The following is a 25,314-nucleotide window of genomic DNA, read 5'->3' as shown; positions in this document are numbered from 1 at the left end:
TCGGATGGATCCCAAAGTGGAGGGCAATTAGTTCAAAGTCGATTAGATCCGAGTAGACAATAGTCAACTATTACAGCATTGACCTTTGTAGACATCATATGACCGTACCTCTTGCTCCCATAATTATGACGGATGCATTTGTTGGTGAACCTCAAGGCTCAAGAATGTACTTGGGGTACCCGGAGGAAAAATTCCAGGCGAAGACCCCTTTCTAATTTGGCCATGCCCTGATCAGGAGGATTTAGGGGTTACTTCATGAACACGGGCTGCATCATTTTCCGCACAGCCCCTCGACAGTCCTGTCAAGGTTGCTTTCCAGTAAAATGGGAGAGAAGCTCGTGACTGTTCCCTGTGGAACTCTTTGCTCCTCCTTGAGATCCTGCTTGCTTTTGGATCATCACATTGAATTCTAATCATCAGAAACGGAAGTAAAAAAATAATCTTAATCTCGACGATAACACTTCTGCGTTATAAAACTGCAGATCTCTAAGGAAGTCTAGTTCAATGTCCCATGAAACTTTATTACCAGACACCGTCAAATCATTTCCTAGTACTTTGGCAAACAAATGATCTGGGTCTCAAAATTTCTGGTGGTCATTCCACTTTTGCATTAAGGATTTTCAGCCGCCACCAGTATTATGTAAAGTGACGATGATGATGGCCTGTCATTGGAAGAGAGTCCCTACTAATATTCTGCTGACAAGGTATAGTCTATGGCACACACTCCAAATTTGTGCAAGCAGTCAAAAAACAATCCTTTCATTTACTTGTGCTGTGGATGTTATCACACCTCAATTTATCCACTTCCATCACACAAGTCTCTCTCTTTCAATCTTTCAATCAAAGGTTCCAACTATGAGCACTGCTTTTATTAGGTCTCCACAGCTCTGGCACTCCTAAGAAGAGGTACCAGTTGACCTGCCTGGTGTTTCTCAGTGACAGCTGGAATTGCAAAGAAAGCCGACATCAAAAGATAAGTCTGTCAAACAACACCCGTGTTGCATCTAACCTCTACCAGAGATTTTTCTTGAAATCAACAAGGAAAAGAGATTAAAAACTTACAATCACATCCACCGATATGATTTCCCCCAATGAACACATTAGGTACTGTTGTCAGCCCTGTCCAATCTGCCAATGCCGATTGAACCACAGCTCCATCACCTTCAAAAGGAAACTCAGATGGTTGAACAACGTAGTGTTAAAGAGATCATGTTCAACATGAGTTCTTCATCTTGTAGATAAAGCGATCATTAGCACAATCACGCAAATATCAACAATTTATAGTTAAAAACCCACAGTCAAAGAATCAAAAGATACGGATCTTTGGGGCTAATCGAGCAACTGCAGGGGAGATTTTCAGCTGGCTTTTACACATGAATAGAACACTAAACCAGCAAATCCGCTTAAAAATGGTATCTTTGCTTGGTCAACAAAATCAGCCTCTAAATAGCAAAGAACAAGATGGTTTATATACCCAGATCAAGATTATATGCAGGTGGTTCAAGATGCTAGGAGAAACTCACCTTCCTTGTCCAGCTTGACGACTTTGTAACTCACCCCGAGCTGCGTCAACAGATGCTTGACCCTTTGGCAGTAGCCACAGTAAGTTTTGCTGCACAGGAAGCACAAGGTCAGTAAGATTGAGACCTCCCTGATTCTAACCCTATATAAGCAATCTCCAAAACTCTCATTTTGAGCTGCTGCCACTTTGGGTTCTGCAACAATTGAGTCCTAACAGAACTATACTATCCAGCAACAGTAGTCTCTTCAATCCGCTAGCGATTTCCTCATTACACGTGGTAGATTAGCATCAGTGACTTGCATTATCAATTCAGTAACCAGCACGAAATCATAGCAAAATCCACTGCCACAAAAATCTAATTCAAAATCATTTTTTCCTCAAAATTCAAAACCCATCGTAAGTGCTAATCTTGGCCTTGTCCGCGGCGGCCGCCAGCGCCTGCTTGCTCGCGCTGCGCGATGATGAGCTGAGGATCGACCCCATCTCTCCTTCGAATTTCTCTCTCTATCGAGGAGAGAGAATGTGTCTAATAGCATGGGGAAAATCCCAAATCAAATCCAAACAAGTCTTGTGTAATTAACTCGTAAATATTCTAAGTTCTTGATGAGAGTGGATGAGAGAAGCTTTACTTAATTGACTTCGCTTTACACATTATCAGAGGAGGGTTATCATACCGAAATAACATGCATAGGAAAGGACATTAATTGTTGAAGAGAACAATGAAATATCAAATGACATCCTTAATATCTAATAATATCTCCGCCAATATTTTCTAATTAGGAAATCTATAATCTTCATGAATATATTTCATCAGGTCCGTGTCGATCTCAAAAAACAGCTTGAGCCAACTTCATTCATGTCTACAATCCAAATTAGTTCTTCAATTTGAAACCATAGCTTACCTCCACATTCTTCTGAAGTTAATTTAAGAGTAAGATAATTGTACTTCAATAAGCTATCTGTAAGATTCCTCTCTCTCCTCTTGGGGTACTGAGCCACCTATCACAAAATGTAAAGACCTCTTGGCCCTATTTATGAATCTTGAATTAGCCCGCTGCACTAGAGAGTCAAATAAACCGGCGGACTAGATCATAAAGGTGTCAAGATGTAATGTGTTTTGATGCCTCTTACTCTTGTATGTTGACTTGATTTTATTGAAAAAGAGAAAGAGACACTACTTAAGCCCATATGGTGTAGATTCTTCACCAGCTTTCTGGACCCTTGCTCCAAAGTGTTCCTTTTCACATATTCATATTCTTTTTGACCCAAAAAAAAAAAAAAAAATCTACATATGCTTTCTTAGTTTCATTTTGGGATCAACAACTTCTACTTGTGAAAGGTAATGGCAATTCATCCCCCCACCCATGGCCACTCCATATGGCATACAACATGGTATTAGGGCATTGAGATAATTGAGTAGGCATTTAGCATACGGTGCCGGCGATGGATTAGTGAAGTAAATGCATAGCGTAGGTATAACTTGAATTGAAGTTATGAGATGAGACTGGCAACATTTCATTATATACTCCAATGTTATTGAAAAGTCATTTGAAAATGGGTTCTTCACGAATTCATGATAACAAAAAAAAAAAATATTATACTAGACGAGTTAGGTTACGAGCTTAATGTCAACGTGGTCCTTGCCAAAGATGTGTGATCATAAGATTCAAAATAGGATTGGAAAAAGCCATCGCATGAAGCAGCTCTCCACTTTAGTCATGACTGCGGTTCCATCTACTATGTGCCAAAACATCAATTACCTTGAACGCATGTGTGTTAGGTGATTGTAGTTGATCAACGGCTGTGAATTAAGGTTTATTGTTCATCTCAACTCAATCGGAGACACACGTGATTTTTGAGCTGTAATTAGGGTGGGGGTGAGCTTAGAGAGGAGAGGACTTCACTTGAACCGCTTATTGTGCAGTGCATGGTGTTAAAATACATCTCGGAATTGAGCCCATCGTACGAAACTTGATCCGAATAAAGAATGCTGAAAAATACATAAATTATTTGGCGTTGAAGCGGCGATTAATAATGGATCAGTCAGCTTTGAATGAGACGCAAGTTTGTTGAAGCACATTCTATAAAAGAATGGGAGTATGCGTTCTCAAACTGAAAAGTCCAACATGGACTTTGTGTTGGACTTGGGCTCGGTCAGCGTGCAAAGAAAGAATAGAAAGGAAATTAAATTCTACTATAAGTTAGCCACGTCGACCAACCTATATATGGGAGTCTTCATGCAGCGGAGAGTCGTTTTTGACAAGGGTGTGCACTTTCTTGATGCGCCCTATATCGAGTACTTGAAAGTGGATTTTTTGTTCTTATTCGTGAAATTACATCCAAAAGATTTAATGTTCAAGCCAATTAAATCTTTTTTTTCTTTTTTTTTTTTTTTTTTTTCTTCTTCCTTGACTTTTGCTGGTCCTCAATAGTGTTCAAGCCAATTAAATCTTGTGAGTTTAAGGCTCCATTCATCTTGCGAAAAATGTGAAAAAAAAAAAAATGTGACATTTTTTAAAATTGTTTTCCAAGAAGTCATTTTCTTGGAAAATAACCATATATTCTGGTGTTTGACTGAAATTTGAAGATAAATAGAGATTTCCTTCATAGACTCATTTTCAATTTTTTTTTTGTTATTTTATCCTTTTCAATTGATTTTTAAATTTTTAAATTTATTTTAAAAAAATTTCTTTTTTTTTTTTTTTTTCTTCCTTGGCCTTGGCCAATCGCCGACCAGCCAAAGCCAAGCAAGAAGAAAAATAATAAAAAAAGGAAAAATAATTAAAAACTCAATTTTAAAAAATATAAAAAATAAAAGAAAAAATAAAAATAAAAGGAAAATGTGTTTGATGAGAGAAAGCAGGGTGAAAGAAGATATGGAAAAATGAAAAACATTTTTCCCCATTTTAAAAGACTTTTTTTTTCCATTAATGAAAAATATTTTCCTTAAACAATTTATTTTCCATGAAACAAACACTAGAAAATTTGGAAAACATTTTCTTGGAAATTATTTTCCATGAAACAAATAGAGCCTAAGATCTATTTAATTTCTGCGAGATTGAAAGTTTTTGTCACAAAGAATTTCGAGGCAAAACACTAAGTAAGATATTAGGTGTAATTGGGGTTTCAGAAATACTGAGAATGTTTGAGTGACTCGAGTATGATTAAAATCTCCATTGTATCGTTTCATCCATAGTAGAATTCATTATTGCTTGCTTCGTGGACGTAAATCACTACGACCAAACCACATAAATCTAGTGTTCGATCTACTTTTTTTTTATACTATTTTATTGTTCGATTACTTGCTTTCCACAACACATGGCTCACATGCTGCCAATAGATATTATTGCGTCCATACTAGAGATTTGGCATTTGGATATGCCGCACGCATCTCGCCGTTGATTCTTCTTTGAAGGTTTTGCATTCATGGTTCAGTTTTAGAGAGAGAGAGAGAGAGAGAGAGAGAGAGAGAGAGTTTTCCATAGGTATATTCTTACATGAGGATAATGTTACCTTGTCTATGAAAAAAGAAAACACACTGACTTTCCTTTATCTACCTAGCAGAATACTATGTTAGGATGATTCTCTTGTTTCATTAAAAGAAAAAAAATTGTGTTGGTAGAAATTTGAAACATCTCATCCGCGTTAAAAAACTATTGATTAGATAAGTTACCGATCACCCTTTTGTCTGGTAACTTATTTGTTATGAAATTATTAGAATTTCTTTTACAATTTACAAGTTATCAAGTTTTCTCACTAACTTTTACTTATCATCCTTACTACTAGCCTAAATTTACTTAACTCCCATATGAATTTGTTAGTCTTTCTTTTGATTATTTACCAACTTTTCTCCAATTATAATAACCAACTTCTTGTGGGTTACTTCTCATTTAAATTCTTACTAACTTTTATTTGGTTTGTTTTTTCTAATTTATCAACTCTTGTGATCATTTCCCCACTTTTTGAAAGGTGAGGGAGCTCTTAGCACAAACTAGTAAATTTTAGCAGATTTTTTAATCTAAGTCTATTTTTCAGATCCGACTTCCCAAAAATAATGTCGTTTAAAAGACCCATCTATGGTGAATTTTCATGAGGAATCAAGTCATACATCGATCATCCAAATTGTTTACCAAATGTGTTTCCATGTTCGTAATTATTTAGAATATTGAACAGAAGTTAACGAAGGAAACATTGGTTGATATTTTTTATGACATGAAAACTAATTAGAGATTAACCATTATCATTTTTTTGAGACACAAAATTTAATTAAGGATAAATGTAGCACCGATTTTCTAGTATTAGACCGGTGACTAACTCAAATAACAATTAAGAGTCCAAACTTAATTGATAACTCACTTGGAGAAAAGTTTGATAAATCACTTGATTAAAGTTAGTAATTTCATATAAGAATTAAAAAAAAAATTAAGATGTTGTGCGATGAGCTCGAGTTTAGAAATGAAGGATTTAAGCTCCTTTTACTATATGAAAGTTAAACTAGGGGTGAATGGCAACTATATTTTGGCTAAGTTCAAGAGAGAGATGGATGTGGATCGATGTCGTCACGTCACCGGCAAACCTTTTTTTTTGGTCATACTCGTCTCTTTTTTTTTTTTGAAAAAAATATTTTCTCTTTTCTCTTTTGAAGAGTTGCTCCATGGAAGGGGAAAAGTTGACAATATGGAGTCTTCCCTCAGTCGGCAAGCACGCAAATCCTTTTCTCCTTTTTTTTTTCCATCTTTTTCCTAATTGGACGGTTCATATTGATTTTGCCCGTGATTGCATATTGGAAATAGTCAAAAGTTTTAAAGGTGTTGGTGATAATGAAACCAATGAACTCTCCTTTGGATGGTAATTGGCAAACCTCATTTTTTTTTGTATTATTATAGAAATCTTATCTAATTACTCATGGCGTGTGAAAGAACCATACCATGATTAGACAGCACCTTTGGACATTACCCCCTCTTTAATTGTTTTTTCTTTTTCTGTCATTTTCCTTTTGAATTTGTTTACCTTTGAATTTCTAGAGCTTTTTCCATCAAGATTTATTATTCATCGGTTTTTCCTATGGGACAATGCTTTTGATTACTTTTTCTTGTATCCCCTAACCATTTGTCTCACGGCAAAAAATTTCAAGTGCGAAGAATTTAAACCTAAAAAGAACTACGTGATCTAGACGTCCAATTTTCCGTGGTCACGACTTCAATTGCAACCTTTGGACATTATCCCCTCTTTAACATGTTTCGATGCCCTTCCTCTTGTATTTCGACTCGGTTTTTTGAAAAAGAAAAAAAAATTGGGTTAGGTCCACTCAAGCCCATATGGTGCGGATTCTTCACCGGCTTTTCTGGACCTTGGTCCAAAGTGTTCTTTTTCAAGTCTTCATATTCTTTCCTAGTGTTATTTTGGGATCAACAACTACTCTTGAAATGTAATGGCAATTCATTGCCCCACCTCCCCTCCTCCTCCCCTCCAAAAAAAAAAAAAACCAATGACCATTCCATATGGCATATAAAATAGTGTTAAGGTCTTGAGATAATTGAGTAGGCGTTTAGCATACGATGCTAACAATGGTTAGTGATGTTAGGGACTCGGTGCATATGATCTGTTGAATCACTTGAGACTTACTAATGATTTTATGCTTGTCATTCTTTTTATTCCATGTGATTTGTGTTGGTAGTTTGTTTGTAAAATAAACTAAGAGGTGTCTTGTCCCACGTCGAAAAAATGTGAGTGTGCACGTAAAAGAGATTTAACACTGATCAATGATCATTATTTTTTATTTATTGAAAATTAGGATTTATTTTTATAAAAAATTAACCATCAGTCCTGTTGAAATTTTGCGACTGTTCATGAAGAAGTACGGTTATTTTTTTGTTTATTATTTATTTAATTTCGAATTTTTATTGTTTCGTCTAATGGTTACTCAAACTTCGTACCTGTTCAAGCATAATTTCTTAATCCTTAAAAGGTTGTGTCTGCTTGGGTATAACGTATTGTTCTTGCTATAAATTATTGAACATGTATGTTCAATCATAATCTTCTTCTTTCATTTTTCGTTTTCTTCCGAAATAATATACAACCATTATTTCTAATTGTTTCTTTTGAGAGACTGGAGAAATATTAGAATTGATATCTAGTATTTTCATTTGAGAAGTACTAGAAATACTAGAATATAAATTTTCCAGGGACCATTAACAACATTGTGAGGCAAATAAATCCTTAAAAAAAGTGATATCATACTTCAAAGTCCGACTAGATTGTTCTATCCAGCTTAATGATCCGACTACATTATTCTACTCAATTCGAAGCTATATTTTTCTTTATACTTTGGAAAGCATAGAAGGGTTGTTCAATCACTTCACGCTTGCAACATATTGATATGAGAACTTGCTCAGTTTTCCTAAGATTTCCTCCTACATTTGATGTGAATTGAGATGGTCATGTGTGAACTACCACGCTCCAAGGTGTTTTTGATTTGTGGAATTCTATGTAGCGGTTGATAGTCAAGGCAGAAGAGGTCATAAATAAATCTAAGGAATAACTATATTGGAAGTTCTAAAATTTGTCACAATATTATAATAGTCCTAAAACTTATCAAATTGGTCAAGTATAAATCCTTCCAATGATTACAATTCTTGAAAGTTTACATAGATAAGTTTTAGAACTTGATTACACTTTTTAAATGTTTTAGGACTCAATTTGGAGTTTTGTGATAAATTTCAAGATTTTTGATACATTTATCCCTAAATTCAAGCCAAAAAGCAAGAGGGTGCCTGATCGTTTGTTCATTCGGGTAGGCAGGCCGGATAAAAACTAGCTTGGACACCTCGTGGCCGCAACCATGGGACTAGAAAAGTCAAATGTACATGTATGAAAAATGCAGGGGGATCTCATCTGAAACACGTGAGGCCAAATTTGATCATCTAAAGTCAAATTAAAGGTCTTTGCATAATTATGAACATGGATTGGCCCCGACTTGATACATAAGACAACCTTCCAATGATGAACCTTATTATGAGTCACAAATTTTTAAAGGAATACACTTCAAAACAATTTATAATAATTTACTTCACCAAAAAAAATTATAATAAATTATTATTTGATTTTTTGTAATCATTATTATTTTCAGAATAGATTAAAAATTATCATCTAATTATTTAAAAAAAAAAAAAACTACCGACATGGACGTCAACATCCGTCGCCCTCGTCGCTTCGGTCGTTGCAGATCTCTCTCCTTCGTCTAGACCACCCTCAATCCAAAATATTCTCGGACTCGAAAGGTCTCAGAACCCCATCATTCTCGCCGCGTCAAACACTGCATTCCACCCACTCACAGAGAGAGAGAGAGAGAGAGAGAGAGAGAGAGAGAGAGACATGTTATCGCCGTGCCATTTTTCAAAAACCCTGCTGTAGCATGAAGAAAGCAAGGGGTGATGTGAAAAACGAGACCCCAAAAGTCAAGCATCAGTCTGTCGCTCCGATTCCGCGTGGTGTAGCTGGGTTGAAGCTTTTTATGAGATCACCAGGTTGAAGCGGAGCTCCCATCGCGCTCTTGCTCAAATCTTTCCCTTTTCTTCTTCTTCTTCTTTTCTCTTTGAAGAGAACTGAGAGAAGGAAAATTTGGTAACAGAGCATATCTCAAGCGGAGCCCATGAAGTCGAACGAAGCGAGCCCATCAATCGCCCTTCCTCTGCTCGCGCTCTCCTCGTTCTTCTTCTCTCTCGCCGTCTCTGATCCTCGAATCACCGAAGCGCGCCTCATCTGCCAGAACTCCACTTGGATTGTCCCTGGAAATGTCGTCTCCATCGGCATCGCCATCATGAGCAAGTTCTCGTACAGCTTCGCTGCCCAGGGCTGGGGCAAGTACTCCCTCGCCTCGCCGCTGCCAGCAGTGTACGGCCTCGCCCAGTGCCATGGGGACTTGACTGAGACCGAGTGCCACATCTGCTTTACCGAGAGCTGGCCCCGGATTGCCCGCTGCCTCCCCAACTTTGGTCGGCTCTACCTTGACGGCTGCTTCCTCCGTTACGGCAGTTACGACTTCTACAACGAGACCGTCGATCCAACGCACGACATGCACAAGTGTAGCTCCAATTTGACAGTCCCGGCGGAGATCGTGGCCGAGCTCTCCGATAGGGTGGACCGGGTCCTGAGGAATGTCTCGGCCAGTGCAGTGCGGAACAAGGGCTTCGCGGTGGCCGGGGAGGACGGAGTTGGAGGAGTCGCCGGGGTATATGCTTTGGCACAGTGTTGGAGCACGCTTGATGCCGGCGGTTGCAGAGTCTGTTTGGAGAATGCAACTTCGATGGCGAGAAGCTGTGCACCTGGAGAAGAAGCGCGGGTCATGAATGCGGGATGCTTCCTCCGTTACTCGACCACAAAGTTCTACAACGTCCCCAGTAGCAAGTTCTATATCGTCCCCAGTAGCGGAGGTAACAATTAGTCTCCTGATCTCTGGTTTACCGACTTAAAAGATGGCTTCCTCGCCTTTAAAGAAAAACCGACGCTCTTCTATGTCTGCTGTCAGATTTCGAATTTTCCAATTGTGGTTTCCTCATGTTGGTCGATTAAGGCACTTCTTTTAATGATATTTTTAATTTTTTCTCTTTTCATTTTTTGAATATCGAATTATTTTATTATTTTTATTTTATTTTTCTTTTTTAGCCAATCGCTGGCCACAGTGACAATCAGTGACTGACCTCATGCAAGATCAAGCTCGAGTCTAGCTAGATCGACAAGGCTCAAGCCTTGTCAAAGGTCAACAAGACCTCGGCACTACTAGAACAACGAGCTCATCCCTTGCCTGTGGTCGATCGCTGGCCGTCGTTGAGGTCAGTGATTAGTCGAGGCAGAAGCAAAAATAAAAATAAAATAAAAAAAGGAAAAAGGAAAGGAAAAATAATTTTTTTAAAGTAATTTAAAATTTGATTTTTTTAGAAAGAAAAATAATTGAAATTATTTTTAAAAAATTCTTATAAGAACGAAGTTTCATTAATTCAAGACTTGAGCCTAAGTGCTAGGGACTAAAGCTTGAGTGTAAGGCCCAAGCATGTCCTTTATGGATGCTGGCTCAAGTGCTGAGGCATAGGGCACAAGCACTAGGGGTTTGAGCTCGACCTCGATGGACCTAGGTATAGGCACCGAGAGCCCGGCCTCAATTGACCTAGGTCTAGTCTCAATGGACTCGTGCCCAAGAGATCTGGTCCCAGCCTCAATGGATCCAGGGCCAACCTTGATGGATCCAGCCCGAGCGTTAGAGACTCAGGAACTAGCGTTGGGATTCTCGTGTTCAAACGTAGAATTTCAAATCCAAGCGCCAATACCTAATAATATTTTGGAAATGTTTTCCAACTTTTTCGAAGATGAAATCATTTCTTGATTATAAGCATAGATTTACGTTGACCAGAAAAATATTTTCCATTAACTCATTTTCCTAAGCGAATCAAAAGCCAAAAAATGAGGACAATGTTTTTTAGAAAAATATTATCCACGAAACGAACATAACCTAAGAGTACATTTGTTTGACGAAAATTGTTTTCTCAAAATTAATTTTCGAACTTTCATCTGTTTAGTTCGCCAAAAATGATTGATCAATTGAAAACACTTTCCGATCAAGGAAAATACACACGCATAAAATTAGAAAAGTGAATTCCTAAATCTAAGATGGTGAATACACTTTCAAAAATTGCTCATGTGGAATTTTTAACTATTTATATAAAAAATCGATTTTTTTCATTTTCTTTTCTTTTCCTTATCTTTTTCTTTTCCTTTTTCCTCCTCCGCCGATCACCAGTGCAAGCCCACCTCGGGCAAGCTCAAGCCTTGCCAGCCTCGTTGCAACAAACCCTAGGATCTAGCGAGCGCAAACTTGCCCGAGGTTGGTCAGGTTGGCCTTTGTTGGGCCTTGTCGACAACGCAAGTGGCCTGTCAACGCCTGACGACTAGTGGAGGAGGATGAAGGAAAGGGAAAGAAAATCAAGTAAAAATTATTTAAAAAATGACTTTTTTTTTTGTGCATGAGATTCCAAACGAGAAAAACACTAGAAAACATTTTTAGTCATATATCACCAAATAAAGGAAAATTAATCATTTTCTTAAAAAATGATTTTCCAAAAACATTTTCCATTTTCTTGAAATTTTCCCCAAATGAACACATCCTAAGTTTAATTTGGTTGATCTTATGATTCGATGCTTGCCAGATTTTAGGAATTATTAATGAACTTGCTCATCTCAACCTGATGTTGTCTTTATCATTTCGCAGGTTCATCCAGGGTTCGCATCACCATAGCAATAATCTCATCGGCTACTGCAGCGACTTCACTTGTTCTCATTGGTGCATACATTGGATATAAAAAGTACTCTGAGAAGAAACAAAGTAAGCAATTTGGTTCAAATGCGTAAAATGATCTCTTAGTAATTCTTGATCACAAGCTTGATGACACGAATTTCGAATTCATCCTTATTTAGTGCAAAATAACCTCATGCAATTACGAGCGAGCAAGAGCAAGTTTAGCTTATATTTCAAGTACAAGACACTGGAGAAGGCCACCAACTTCTTTGATGACTCGAGGAAGCTAGGCCAAGGGGGCGGCGGTTCCGTGTACAAGGGGATTTTACCCGACGGGAAGGTCGTCGCGGTTAAGCGGTTGGTGTTCAACACATGCCAATGGGCAGATGAATTCTTCAATGAGGTGAACCTGATCAGTGGGATCCAACACAAGAACCTCATGAGGATTTTGGGATGCAGCATCGAAGGCCCAGAAAGCCTCCTCGTCTACGAATATCTTCCTAAAAGAAGTCTTGATCTAGTTCTTTTTGGTAAGTAGCTGCTTGTTGCATAACTGCATAACACACTTACACAGCCATCATTTGATGCCAAGAAGAGATCCACCCTTCACGACGAGCATCAGTTCAGTTTGCATTCTTAGTAACTGGCTTCTTGTATTGCAAGCAATGCTTCCATCTTATGATTTTCGAGTCGAAGGTTTCAAATATCTTCTCCATTAGTGTCTTGCCTTCTTCGGTTATGTCTGTCCCACTCCACTTTGCTTATCTTTCTAAATAAGCGAATAGAATCTGTTGTTGCAGTCAACGATGCGACCACCGTCATAACTTGGGAGGAGAGGCTGCACATCATCATAGGTACAGCTGAGGGCCTTGCATATCTTCATGGAGGTTGTGGAGTGAAAATCATCCATCGGGACATAAAAACCAGCAACATCCTCCTCGACGAAAACCTCACAGCGAAAATCTCAGATTTTGGGCTTGCCCGATGCATTGCTATGGATAAGTCTCATCTTAGCACAGGAATCGCTGGCACACTGTAAGAATGCCTTTTCATTACCAGCCTGCTTGAAACCATAGTTGGCACTTTCTATGTCCTTAATTTGACAAGTTTGGCCCCTTAAAGGGGTTTTGCGTATCATCCTTTCCTTGCACTTCATATCTTCTTTAAGCTAAGTATGGTTTATATCTAAAAGACGATTGACTATGCAGTGGTTACATGGCGCCTGAATATTTAATGAGGGGACAGCTAACGGAGAAAGCTGATGTTTATGCTTTTGGGGTGCTGGTTCTTGAAATCTTGAGTGGTAGGAAGAATAGTGTGTACACACGGGGGTCGAGCTCGGTATTACAGTCGGTAAGGTTTCTTGTCTCTACGATCATGAGAACTTAGACTGACATTTACTTTCTTGCCCACACTCCACTAGGATTATCTAATTTTTCTTTTGATTTTCCCAACAAACTCTATCGTTGGTTTCTACGTTAGTGCTAGTAGATTTATCTTCAGATATAAGGGAGCCATGGAAATTCATGATTGCTTTGCAGGTATGGAAGCATTACAAGTCAAATAATTTGGTTGCATGCATTGATCCGGCCTTGCAAGGTAAATTCCCCATCCTGGAGGCGTCGAATGTGCTCCAAATCAGCCTTTTGTGCACTCAAGCCTGCATGGAATTGCGACCGCCCATGTCTGGAGTCGTCGAGATGCTCCACGACAAAAACTGTGTAGTCCCCCAACCAAGCCAACCCCCGTTCGTCAATGCTAGCATGTTGTTCGACAAATCCAGTAGCAGAAGCTCTACATGAACACATGGCTGTTGAACTAGCTCACGGCATTCGAGGTCTCTTCCAGCTTGACAAGAAGTCCTCTTCTAGCTTTGCTGTGTTGACCCTTTAGGATTGGGACCTTTCTTCTTCTTCTTCTTCTTCTTCTTCTTCTTCTTCTTCTTCTTCTTCTTCTTCTTCTTCTTCTTCTTCTTCTTCTTCTTCTAATGAATACGAACACTTTGCAAACGACTAGTAATGCAGATTTTAGTGACATCATGGCAAGAGTCGAATGTTGGTTAGCAGCATGTTTAGATGACGATGAGTCCAATCTTAAATCAATAAATCATGAATATCCCATGAATATATGCATCTAAGTGAGATGTGATTGCTCTGTTCTTTCTTAGTTTTACTTCTTGATTGGAGGAGAATCATACCATGTTGGGATGTTTTGATTCCAGAGTCAGTCATAGGTTATGTAATAAAAGGAAAGAAAAAGAAATAAAGAAACAAACGTCGTTATGTTTTTTTTTCTTAGTTTTATGTCATTTTTTCTTCTCTTTTTTGGTCGAAATAATTTTATGTTGCTTCAAAATCTGTGACTGTCTCGCTTACCCTTTGCTGCCCATCGCTTCGGCGCATTGTCGCACGTCCTCTTCTGCATTGATTTCACGAAAAAAAAAATGATGACAAAAAGAGAAATTCTGCATTCCCAATGGTGATGATTGAGATGGACAGACTCTGAAGAAAGCTCCTCCTCCGACGATGAAGGTGACGATGTCCCTGAACCTGAAACCTTGAAAGAAGAAGAAGAACTTGCAGAGAGAAGAGACTTTGATGGTCGCTAAGAAGAAAAGCAAAGCACCCACCACCATTAGTCTTCAACAAATGCAAAAACATCAAATACTTTGGGCACGTATGCCGTTAATTCATAATTGTATATCACAAATGCAATTGGAGCCTAAAATCCAACTTTTTCATGTTAGATTATACATATAACACTTTGATGCGGAAATACAAAAGAAAACAGTGATCTTTTGATCTTCATGAATTTTCATAATTAGATGAAGACATGCCTTTATCGATAGCGTTGCAGTAGAACTCGAACCAAATGAATAAATCCGATTTCTCTCCCTTAACCCACTATTCCTTAATGTATTCAATTGATGGAGGAGAGAATACCCAATTCCTTTCTGTTATAGTTGTTCATTGTGAGTGGAGAGAAGACTGGACTCTTTTTGTACGTTAATTGAAAATGTGCCTTCCATCAAAGCGATATACCTTTTCATTTTATTAGAGTCGCACCTTCTCATAATCAATAATTATTTATTTTATAGCATTTCAATAATTATTAAACCATATATTAAATCATATCATGTAGGTCACAATAATTCTTACATTCTCCCACTTGGCCCATATGATTTTCCTTTCATGGTTTAATAAAGACATAATGTGCACAATAACATTATGCTATAAAATTTCATTAAATTAGCAATCACATAATAATCACAATTAAGTAAAGAAAACTAATGTGAGTTATAGCGGTTGTATGTCATTACTCGACATAGTCCCTTCTATGTACTACAACTATAACACTTTACTTAACATGATCTATAAAAGAAAAACGCAGTAATAGTCCAACCATAATGTTTCTTTAGAAATTATCCTGTTTAACATTCATCTATTTCCATAATGTATACTAAATAGAAAACAAGAAATATCATAAACACGTAAGTGAGCTCAAAGTGTCAAATATATAAACTCAATACAATCATAATACAAACATTAACGATGTCCAATAATGCTCATATTTTCAACATGCTAATTAAATGTTTTGGGCGGCAATCCTTTTGTTAAGGGATCTGCTATTATAAGATTTGTGCTAATGTGCTCAATTGACACTCTTTGTTTGTGAACTTCTTCTTTGACAGACAAGTATTTGATATCCATATGCTTAGCACCCTTAGAATACTTGCTGTTCTTAGAGAAGAAAACTGCCGCAGAGTTATCATAATAAATTTTTAGCGGCTTGGCAATACTGTCGATAATCACAAGCCCTGAAATAAAATTTCACGGCCATAATCCATGAATTGTGGCCTCAAAGCATGCCACAAATTCATCTTCCATAGTGGATGCAGTAATAACTGACTGCTTCGTATTCTTCCATAAAATTGCCCCTCCAGTCAAAAGAAACAAGTACCCAAACGTTGATTTTCTTGTATCGACACATCCGGCTAAGTTTGAATCTAAATATCCAATCACCTTGAGATGATCGGATTTTTTTATAAGTGAACATATGATTCTTCGTTCCTTGCAAGTATCTAAGAACTTTCTTTGCAGCTTTCCAATGATCCATTCCGGGATTACTTTGATACCTGCTCAGCATTCCAACAACAAAAGTGATGTCTAGTCTAGTGCAAGTTTGTGCATACATTAAGCTCCCCACAACAGATGCATAAGGAATATTTTTCATTTGTTCTCATTCCAATTCACTTTTCGAACATTGCATAAGACTAAATTTGTCACCTTTCTGAATTGGAAATATTCCCGTTGAACATTTACTCATATTAAATCTCTTTAAAATTTTCTCAATGTAGGCTTTTTGAGACAATCCTAATAATCATTGTGATCTATCACGGAATATTTCTATTCCTATCACATATGTTGCCTCTCCCATATCTTTCATTTCAAAATTCTTAAAGAGAAACTTCTTGGTTTCATGTAACAAACCAAAATCATTAGTAGTAAGCAAAATATCATCAATATACAGAACTAGAAAAATAAACTTGCTCCCACTAATATTCATATATATACACCGAGTGGTATTTTCTTTAAATCCAAATGAAGTTATGATATCGTTAAACTTATTGTCGGGAAGCTTGTTTAAGTCCATATATTGACTTCTTTAATTTACATACCATGTGTTCCTTTCCTTTAACTGAAAGGCCTTTGGGTTGGTCCATATAAATCTATTCTTCTAAATTCCCATTAAGAAAAACGGTTTTTACATCCATTTGGTGTAACTCCAAGTCATAATGAGCCACCAAAGCCATAAAAATTCTAAGTGAGTCCTTCTTAGAGACTGGTGAAAATGTCTCTTTATAGTCAATACGTTCTTTCTAAGTACAACCATTTGCAACAAGTCTGGCTTTATGTTGTTCAATATTGCCTTTTGAGTCGTGCTTAGTCTTAAAGACCCATTTACATTCGACCTTCTTACATCCTTTAAGCAATTTAACTATATCCCAAACTTGATTTTGATGCATGGATTTTAACTCTTCTTTCATGGCATCAAATCATTAATTAGAATCTTCACATTCCATGGCTTGGAAAAATGAATCTGGATCATTTCTAATTCCTAAGTCAATTTCTGACTCTTGTAGATAAACCATATAGTCATAAAAAATAGCCGACTTCCTTTCTCTTTGAGATCTCCTTAATGCTATTTCTTGTGACTCGGCTATTGGAGGTTCATTATTGGCATCTCCATTATCGAGTGTTTGTTCATTAATTTGTTGTTCTCGATTATTGTTAGATTGTACTACAATATCAAGAACAATAACTTTAGAAACTTTTGGTATATTAACTTTTACCCTTACTTCTTGAATGCAAGCATTACGCATTCTTTCACTCCCACTGATGTCACCATTTTCAATGAACCTAGCATTTCTAGATTCAACAATTTTTGTACTATGATTAGGACAATAAAATTTATACCATTTGGATTTCTCTGCATAACCAATGAAATAACCACTGGCCGTTCTTGAATCTAATTTCTTTTCATGTGAATTGTAAATTCTTACTTCTACTTGAAAAACCTAAACATGCAGGTGTCGTAAACTAGGTTTTCGTCCCGTCCATAGTTCAAAGGGAGTCTTTGGAACTGCCTTACTAGGAACCCTGTTTAATAAGTACATAGAAGTCTTTAAAGCATACATCCATAAAGACAATGGTAAAGATGAATGACCCATCATACTTCTAACAATTTCCATTCAAGTACGGTTACGCCTTTCTGCTACACCATTTTGTTGTGGTGTCCCTAGCATTGTGTATTGAGCACAAATGCCATATCTTTCAAGGAATTTAGCAAATGGACTTGGACATTGTCCCGATTCATCATACTTTCCATAATATTCACCGGCTCTATCCGATCTTACTATTTTCACATTTCTATCTAATTGCCTCTCAACCTCTTTAATATGCACTTCAAGTGCATTCACTGATTGAGACTTATGATGCAATAGATAAATGTAACCATAACGTGAAAAATCATCAATAAATGTTATGAAATAGCTTTCCTTACCAAAAGATAGAATATTGAAAGGACCACATATGTCAGTATGTATAATTTTAAGAAGCTCTGTGCTTCTTGTGGCACATTTCTTAGTGTGTTTTATTTGTTTACCTTTAATACAATCAATACATACTTCAAGGTTAGTAAAATCCAAATTTGGAAGAATTTGATTCTTCACTAATTTTTGCATTCTTTCATTAGATATATGACCCAAACCTTTACGTCACAAGTAAGCAGAATTTTCATTCATCAAACTTCGTTTAGTGCCAACATTATGATGCAAGGTCATTAATGTCTCAACAAAAGTATAATTAAGTCTAAATTTATATAGACAATCACATAAAGTTCCAGTTTCAATAAGAGTATCACTCTTAAATAGACTGAAAGATTTAGATCCAAAATTACAATAAAATCTCGCTATATCAAGTCTTGGCAAATAAACTAAATTGCGAGAAAATGTAGGTACATAAAGGGTTCGAAACAAATCCAAATAATGCCAGTATCTAAGATCAAACGGTAAGTGCTAACGCCTTCAACTGAAGCTTTGTTTTTGTTCCCCGTAATCACATAACTTTCATTTGGCTTTATAATTTGGATCGTAAAAAATCCCTGAATCGTATTTGACACATGAGTGGTGGCACCAGAATCAATTCACCAAGTATTATGAGGAACTTTAGTAAAGTTCAATTCAAAACATACTAAAGCACAAGGCTTACCTTTCTTTTCAAACCAAGCCTTACATTTCAGACAATCTTTCTTCAAGTGTCCAATTTTGTTGCAAAAATGACATTTAGTAAGATTGTGTTCCTTCTTGTGGATTTAAGAAGCATTTGAAGAGTCATTTAGGACGTGTAGTCATTTCTTCTTGCTCCTTCCACCTTTTCTCTTGAAATTCTTTTGAACTTCTTGATAACTTGAGAGATGAACAAAATGAGTCTTTTAATTATTTATTCTTGTTTCCTCTTGAACTAGCATATTGACCAATTTATTTATATTCCACTTATCCTTTATAGTGTTGTAATTCATTTGAAATGGCCCATATTGCTCATGAGGTAAGGAATTAAGTATAAATTGTACTAAAAAGTACTCATCCACGTTCATTCCCAAAGTCCTTAATTTTGCTGCTAAATTCATCATCTTAAGTATATGCTCATGCATGGTACACGAACCATCATATTTCCTGGTGGTTAGTGTGCTCATCAATGTATCGGCAAGTGACTTATCAGCAGTTTGAGAACGTTCTTCCACAAATTTCATAAATTCCTTAGCATTGTTAGTCTTGGGAAGAAAAGTCTTTAAGTTGTTTGCAACTATCATTCGCATGAACATTAAGCTTAGTCTGTGTGATCTTTCCCAAGCTTTATGGAAAGACTTTTCATCATCGCTACTTTAATCAGTTTTAGCAGTTGGTTTCTCAGCTTGGAGCGATAAATCAAGATCCAGGACACCTAAGTAAAACTGGACTTATTCACTTCAATTAGGAAAATTTATTCCATTGAATAAGGGAACAGATGAGGCGTGCGAATGGAGTGAAACAGGTATAGATACTGCAAATGTACAAGAAAATACTCATACATTAATGTTTTGAGAATATCACCTAATCAGATTTAAACTAAATGACACATGTACATCATAGTTCTCCTTTGGGTGATCCTATGATATACAAATATATATTCCATAATGATGCGAACAACTTTTATTTGATAATTGTAAATATATCTTATTAAAATTTGTTTGCTATCTTTGATATACAAACAAATTTAACAAGTCATATTAATTATCAACCATCATGTTCATGAATTATAAGAAAATAATTAACCTTTGGGTTAATCCGTAAGTTCTTATAATAAATGAACTTCAATATACCCATACTATCAATAATGATATAAAACATATCGATTTCATAGATAGCATCAATTAATCATAGGCAATTGAATAAAACAATTTACAATATCAAAAAAAAATCAAAAGACTTAGGTTTGGCCACTTTGGTGACTAACAAACCATTCATAATATGAATTTTTAATATTGCAAAATATAAATATTTACCAAATTGCACACTGGTATAAAACATAATCAAAGCATAAGGGTAAAATCGTTAAAACATAATTCCATTAGGGCAAGATCATAAATTTACAATCCAGTGGCAAAATGATAAATAATCAGCAAGGGCAAAATCATAATTATAAATAAACAGGGGCAGAAAAATTAAATTAAATTAAATTAAATTAAAACGGCGCCGCGGTACATTAGACGTGTGCTTGGCACGCGCCTGCATCCGCCGTGGGCACGTGTCGCGCACGTGCACGTCCAACACACAGGCGTGTGCGTTGCATGTGCCCGGCAACTGCCGCACGCATGGGGTCCACGCGCGCAGCGGTTGAGCGCGCGTGAGAGCGCGTGGCGTGTGGGTTACACGCGCTTGCAACTGCAACGAGCGCGTGAGGCCTACGCGCCATCTTCCTCGCTCCCAGAAACGATTTCCGCTGGTTTTCGCTGTTTTCCGCTGCGGTTTCGCCGGCGTTTGTTCTCCGGCAGCCCTTCCCAGACACAAATAATTAATGGGTTTTGAAGAGCATGCCAGCACGACCACATGGGTTCAAGTTTCGGAGAAAATGACCAAGAAATTGGCCTCAAATCAAAACAAAATTTCTCAGAACACAAAACCTCCACCACTGTGACTTTCGCCGCTCGATTAGCCTCCGGCGAACACCAATATACTGGAAAAACTCATGGCTAATGTTCCTCATGGCAGTGTGACCGTATGGGTCCAAAACCAAGCGGTGGGTCGCCGGATTTTGCACGGAATCGGAGAGTTTCTATCTTACCCTTAAAATTCCGAATTCCTCCATTTTTGTCCTTAAAATTCCGAATTACTCCATTTTCATCCTTTTCTCCATAAAAACATTCCACCATTCAGATTTTCTTTAACAGAACCCTCCGAAAACAATTTAACAACAACAAATAGTACGAACAGGATCGTTCAACGAATTATCATACATAAATCATAATATTTATTTAAACGCAAAAGTTATGATATCATAAACCATGCTCTGATACCAACTGTTAGATTATACATATAACACTTTGATGCAAAAAAATATAAGAGAAAACAGTGATCTTTTGATCTTCATGAATTTTCACAATTAGATGAAGACATACCTTTATCCATAGCGTTGTAGTAGAACTCGAACCAAATGAAGAAATCCGATTTCTCTCCCTTAACCCACTATTCCTTAATGTATTCAATTGATGGAGGAGAGAATACCCAATTCCTTTCTGTTATAGTTGTTCATTGTGGGTGGAGAGAGGACCGGACTCTTTTTGTACATTTATTGAAAATGTGCCTTCCATCAAAAAGCGATATACCCTTTTATTTTATTAGAGTCGCACTTTCTCGTAACCAATAATTATTTATTTTATAGCATTTCAATAATTATTAAACCATATATTAAATCATATCATGTGGGTCACAATAATTCTTACATTTCAGAGTTGAATCCCTTCATAAGCATCACTCCCAGTATAGATCATGCAAGGGGAGAGAAAGGGAGGAACCTGGTTCTCACAAATGTTTAGGTAGCGGAGCTGGTGACTCTGGGACTTGCCAGCCACCATGAAGGTGTTGGAGTCCAGCCTCTTCAGCAACGCTCTCGCGATTTTGAGATTGCTTCTGTCAATCAGCAGAGCTGTAAGATATATTGAGATTATTTTACGATATTCTGGATATTCTTGAGATCTTTATGATTGATTATAATTGATTGTATAATATTTTATTACCGTAAATAGTCTCCCCGTAAAACTTATAAATAGGCTCTTGTATTCCTCATTACAAATCATCTAAATATACAGAAGTTCTTTATCCCTCTATTCTTAACTTAATATCAAAGCCTCTTGAGGATTTTTATTTTTTGCAATGCCAGCTGAATAGGCCACGTTTGCTCCACGAAGGTGTCGCGTCGCTCTCATTTCTCCGCAACTTCCGCTGCTTGTTTTGTCACCAACCCGGCCACCACACGCCGTCAACTTGGAACCATCACAGCCATATATTGCAAGTCTATTTCGAACTTATTCAATTGGTTATATTGATAATACAACACCACAAATAGATTCTACGTCACTCAAAGAATCCAACCAACCAAATCGCACCACCAACCGATGCCACACATGCCCACACGCGCCACTCCAAGCCTCTACACGCCCACGTGCGTCTCATGTGACTTAAGTCGGCCGTGTATTACTAACATGATCATTGCGTCATCCTTATGTCACCTCCCGCCTCATTTGCCACATCATCTTACTCAAATATTTTAATTTCTATAATGAATAATATATAATTAATTAATACTACCTATTTATTCATTTATTCATCAAATTTGATTGATTTACACAAGTTGATTTTCTATTACGATAAATCGACGAAATAATAGCTTACCCAATAGCTGCTTCGGCGGCGGCAGTGCCATGTCATCACCACATCATCGCCACGTCATCAGTTGACCATTGACCGTTGACTATAGTTGACCGATCAGTTCTGAGATATTCCGATGTGCTGATTTCATGTTGAAAGCCCTAGTCTTGCAGAGAAGATGAAGAATCCCTCATCTCCTCTTCTTGGGCATCTCTTGATTTATGAGCAGAGAGGACTAAAAGAAAAAGGAGGGTTGACACGGAGCGGCGAGAGCACCTTCCGTCCCAACCGAGCGTTAGACGAGGGTCATGTTTGAAAGAAATCAAAGAGAATAAATCAACGGGACTGAAGACGAAGAGCTTGGAGAAACTTTTTGTGTATTCTATCTTCAATAATGTCTAGTGTACAGTTCCTTGTAGATATAATACAAGATGTACGTAACGAAGAGCATTAGTGACTTGCATTATCGATTCAGTGACAGGCACGAAATCTTACCAAAATCCACTGCCACAAACATCTAATTCAAAACCATTTTTTTCCCTCAAAATTCAAAACCCATTGTAAGTGCTAGTCTTGCTAGCACTTCTCTCCTACACATGATAGTTTAAGGTTAATGACTTGCACTATCAATTCAGCAACCAGCACCACAAGATGATAGCAATATCCACAACCACAAGCATCTAATTCAAAAACCCTTTCCTTTTTTGGGTCAAAATTCAAAAACCCACTGAAAAAGTGCTGGTTTCCCCCCCACCCAAAAAAATCAATTCTCCCCAATTCAGCTAATATATGCTCTCTCCCATGCATCAAATAGCACGTCAATTCTACAATTCAAACCATCGGCGATACAATTTCGCCCGCAATCGGACCCGGGAGCGAATCACATAGCGAACGACACCGATCTTGAAGTCAACGGCTAATCATTCAAGAACACGACTCGGGATGGAAACCCAGGTAAATCGAAATTCGACCGTTTCAGAGAAGTAGATCGCTCAATCAACGAGCAATGGGAAGGGAGGAGGAGGGAAGGAGCAACCTGAATATGATGACGGGAGCCAACGAGGTGATCTCCTTGGCCTTGTCCGCAACGGCCGCCAGCGCCCCCTTGCTCGCGTCGCGCGATGATGAGCCGAGGATTGACCCCATCTCTCCTTCGAATTTCTCTCTCTATCGAGGAGAGAAAATGTGTCAAATAGCATGAGGAAAATCCCAAATCAAATCCAAACAAGTCCTATGTAATTAACTTGTAAATATTCTAAGATCATGAAGAGAGAGGATGAGAGAAGCTTTACTTAATTGACTTCGCTTTACATGTTATTAGAGGAGGGTTATCATACCCAAGTAACATGCATAGGGAAGGATATTAATTGTTGAAGAGAATAATGAAATATCAAATAACATCCTTAATACCTAATAATATCTCCGGCAATATTTTCTAATTGGGAAATCTATAATCTTCATGAATATATTTCATCGAGTCCGTGTCGATCTCGAAAAATAGCTTGAGCCAAGTTCATTTTCGTCTACAATCAATATTAATTCTTCAATTTGAAACTGTAGCTTACCTCCACATTCTTCATCACTTTATAAGTCATTCTGAACCGAAGTTAGTTCGAGTAAGATATGTCGCGACCTACCATCGGGGAGGGAACGGTTTAGGGGTATTGCTCAAAGGATGGGCCTAAGGCCCATGATTAGGTGCGGGTTCTCCCATGCCCATATCTCACGTGACATTTTGGTATTCTTAAGAATTTCGCAAAAAATGAGTCGCCACTAGCCTATTGGGGTCGATTAAAAACCAAGTGATACACATGAGTATGTCACACTTCCTACGCAAATTGAGAATTTAGGGTTGGGGACTTGATTACACTAATTGACCAATTAGTGTCATTTCGATACCTAACCTTGTTCATTTTAAAAGAAATATTTTCATTAGGTAGTTTGGATTGATTTTATACTAATCCAGTAACATGTGAGGTGATCAAGCGGATGCGTAATCATTAAAATAACAATTAACAGCTAAGGAAAGTGTTTAAATAAATTGCATGGGAGAGAAAATATTTAACATTAAAAGAAAGATAAATGTTAATCTTAATTGGATTAAAAGGATCAAAACAGTAAAAGCATGCAAATAAGAGTAATTGTCTTTGAAGACAATTAAAGCCCCAAGGTAGAGCCCTAAAAGCTTACTCAATTTTTAGCACACTTTAAAGTTAAGAAACTTTCATTTTTTAAGAAAATAACTCAAAAAGTTCATTTTTAAAAATTTTCCAAATAAAATTCAGAATTTTCTGGCCCCTTTTGATTGTTTTGAATTTACTAACTTTTATTTTTTTAAATTTTTTTAACTATTATTTAAAAAAAACTCGAATTTTCAATATTTTTGAAAGTTTTAATGTTCTTTGAAAACTCTTGAATTTTCGGAAAATTTTTGAATTTTTATTATTTTTCGAATTTGTTTAATTTTCTTGAAAATTTCTGAACTTTTTTTTTGAAATTTTTAACACTTAATATTATTATATTCGTAAAAACGGGTTCGGATCGGAGTAAACCCAATCTGGCCCATTGACCCGATCCATCCAACCCAGTCGGATTAAAAAAAAAAATTCAATTTTTTCAATTTTTAATGTTTATTTATTTATTTTTGTTTCTTTTGTCTTTTCCTCACTTCGTCCTTTTCCTGAACCTTCTACTCGTCAGTCCTTTCCGAGGCCAACTTTTGCCATTTTATAGTTTTCTCTCTTTTTTTTTTTTTGAGATATGTTCAGTAGAAGTCCAAAACTTGTCCGAAAGTGCAATTGAGTCACTAAAACTTACAAAAAGTTCAATCAAGTCCTAAAACTTGTCAAGTTAGTTCAATTGAGTCATAAAGTTAACACCGTTAGCTTTTTCCGTTAAAAATGCTGACGTGTCATTTTAAATTATTTTTATTTTCCACGTGGATTTTTTTAATGATTTTTTTATTCATTTAAAAAAATTAAAAACTAAAAAAATAGATTTATTCATTTTATCTTATTTTCACCAAAAATTAAAAAGAAA

General features: G+C 37.0%; 2 protein-coding genes across 2 annotated transcripts; one reads left to right on the top strand and one right to left on the bottom strand.

The window, feature by feature from the left end:
• Positions 1 to 743: 743 nt before the first annotated feature.
• Positions 744 to 23,421, bottom strand: LOC120290369 (glutaredoxin-like). The gene is made up of 4 exons (XM_039306412.1): positions 23,312 to 23,421; positions 1,524 to 1,612; positions 1,063 to 1,161; positions 744 to 942 (listed from the first exon to the last, which is right to left on the bottom strand). The coding sequence occupies exons 1-4, from the start codon at positions 23,419 to 23,421 to the stop codon at positions 872 to 874; spliced, it is 369 nt and encodes a 122-aa protein (XP_039162346.1). The 3' UTR covers positions 744 to 871.
• On the top strand, positions 9,174 to 13,612 carry LOC104434151 (cysteine-rich receptor-like protein kinase 42). The gene is made up of 6 exons (XM_039307469.1): positions 9,174 to 9,954; positions 11,784 to 11,897; positions 11,990 to 12,340; positions 12,611 to 12,845; positions 13,019 to 13,163; positions 13,352 to 13,612. Exons 1-6 carry the CDS (start codon positions 9,174 to 9,176, stop codon positions 13,610 to 13,612), a joined length of 1,887 nt encoding a protein of 628 aa, XP_039163403.1.
• Positions 23,422 to 25,314: the final 1,893 nt, after the last annotated feature.

Source organism: Eucalyptus grandis, chromosome 2 (assembly GCF_016545825.1).
Source record: "Eucalyptus grandis isolate ANBG69807.140 chromosome 2, ASM1654582v1, whole genome shotgun sequence".
NCBI lineage: Eukaryota > Viridiplantae > Streptophyta > Magnoliopsida > Myrtales > Myrtaceae > Eucalyptus > Eucalyptus grandis.
Note: the sequence above shows the minus strand (reverse complement) of the source record. Positions and strands in the feature narration are given on the sequence as shown.

Coding starts and splice junctions, on each gene's coding strand:
- LOC104434151 (XM_039307469.1), top strand. CDS start 9,174: ATGAAGTCGAACGAAGCGAGCCCATCAATCGCCCTTCCTCTGCTCGCG. Junction 12,846..13,018: donor ACAGGAATCGCTGGCACACT/GTAAGAATGCCT, acceptor TTGACTATGCAG/TGGTTACATGGCGCCTGAAT. Junction 13,164..13,351: donor CGAGCTCGGTATTACAGTCG/GTAAGGTTTCTT, acceptor ATTGCTTTGCAG/GTATGGAAGCATTACAAGTC.
- LOC120290369 (XM_039306412.1), bottom strand. CDS start 23,421: ATGGGGTCAATCCTCGGCTCATCATCGCGCGACGCGAGCAAGGGGGCG. Junction 1,162..1,523: donor CGTCAAGCTGGACAAGGAAG/GTGAGTTTCTCC, acceptor TTCCTTTTGAAG/GTGATGGAGCTGTGGTTCAA. Junction 943..1,062: donor TCATATCGGTGGATGTGATT/GTAAGTTTTTAA, acceptor TTGCAATTCCAG/CTGTCACTGAGAAACACCAG.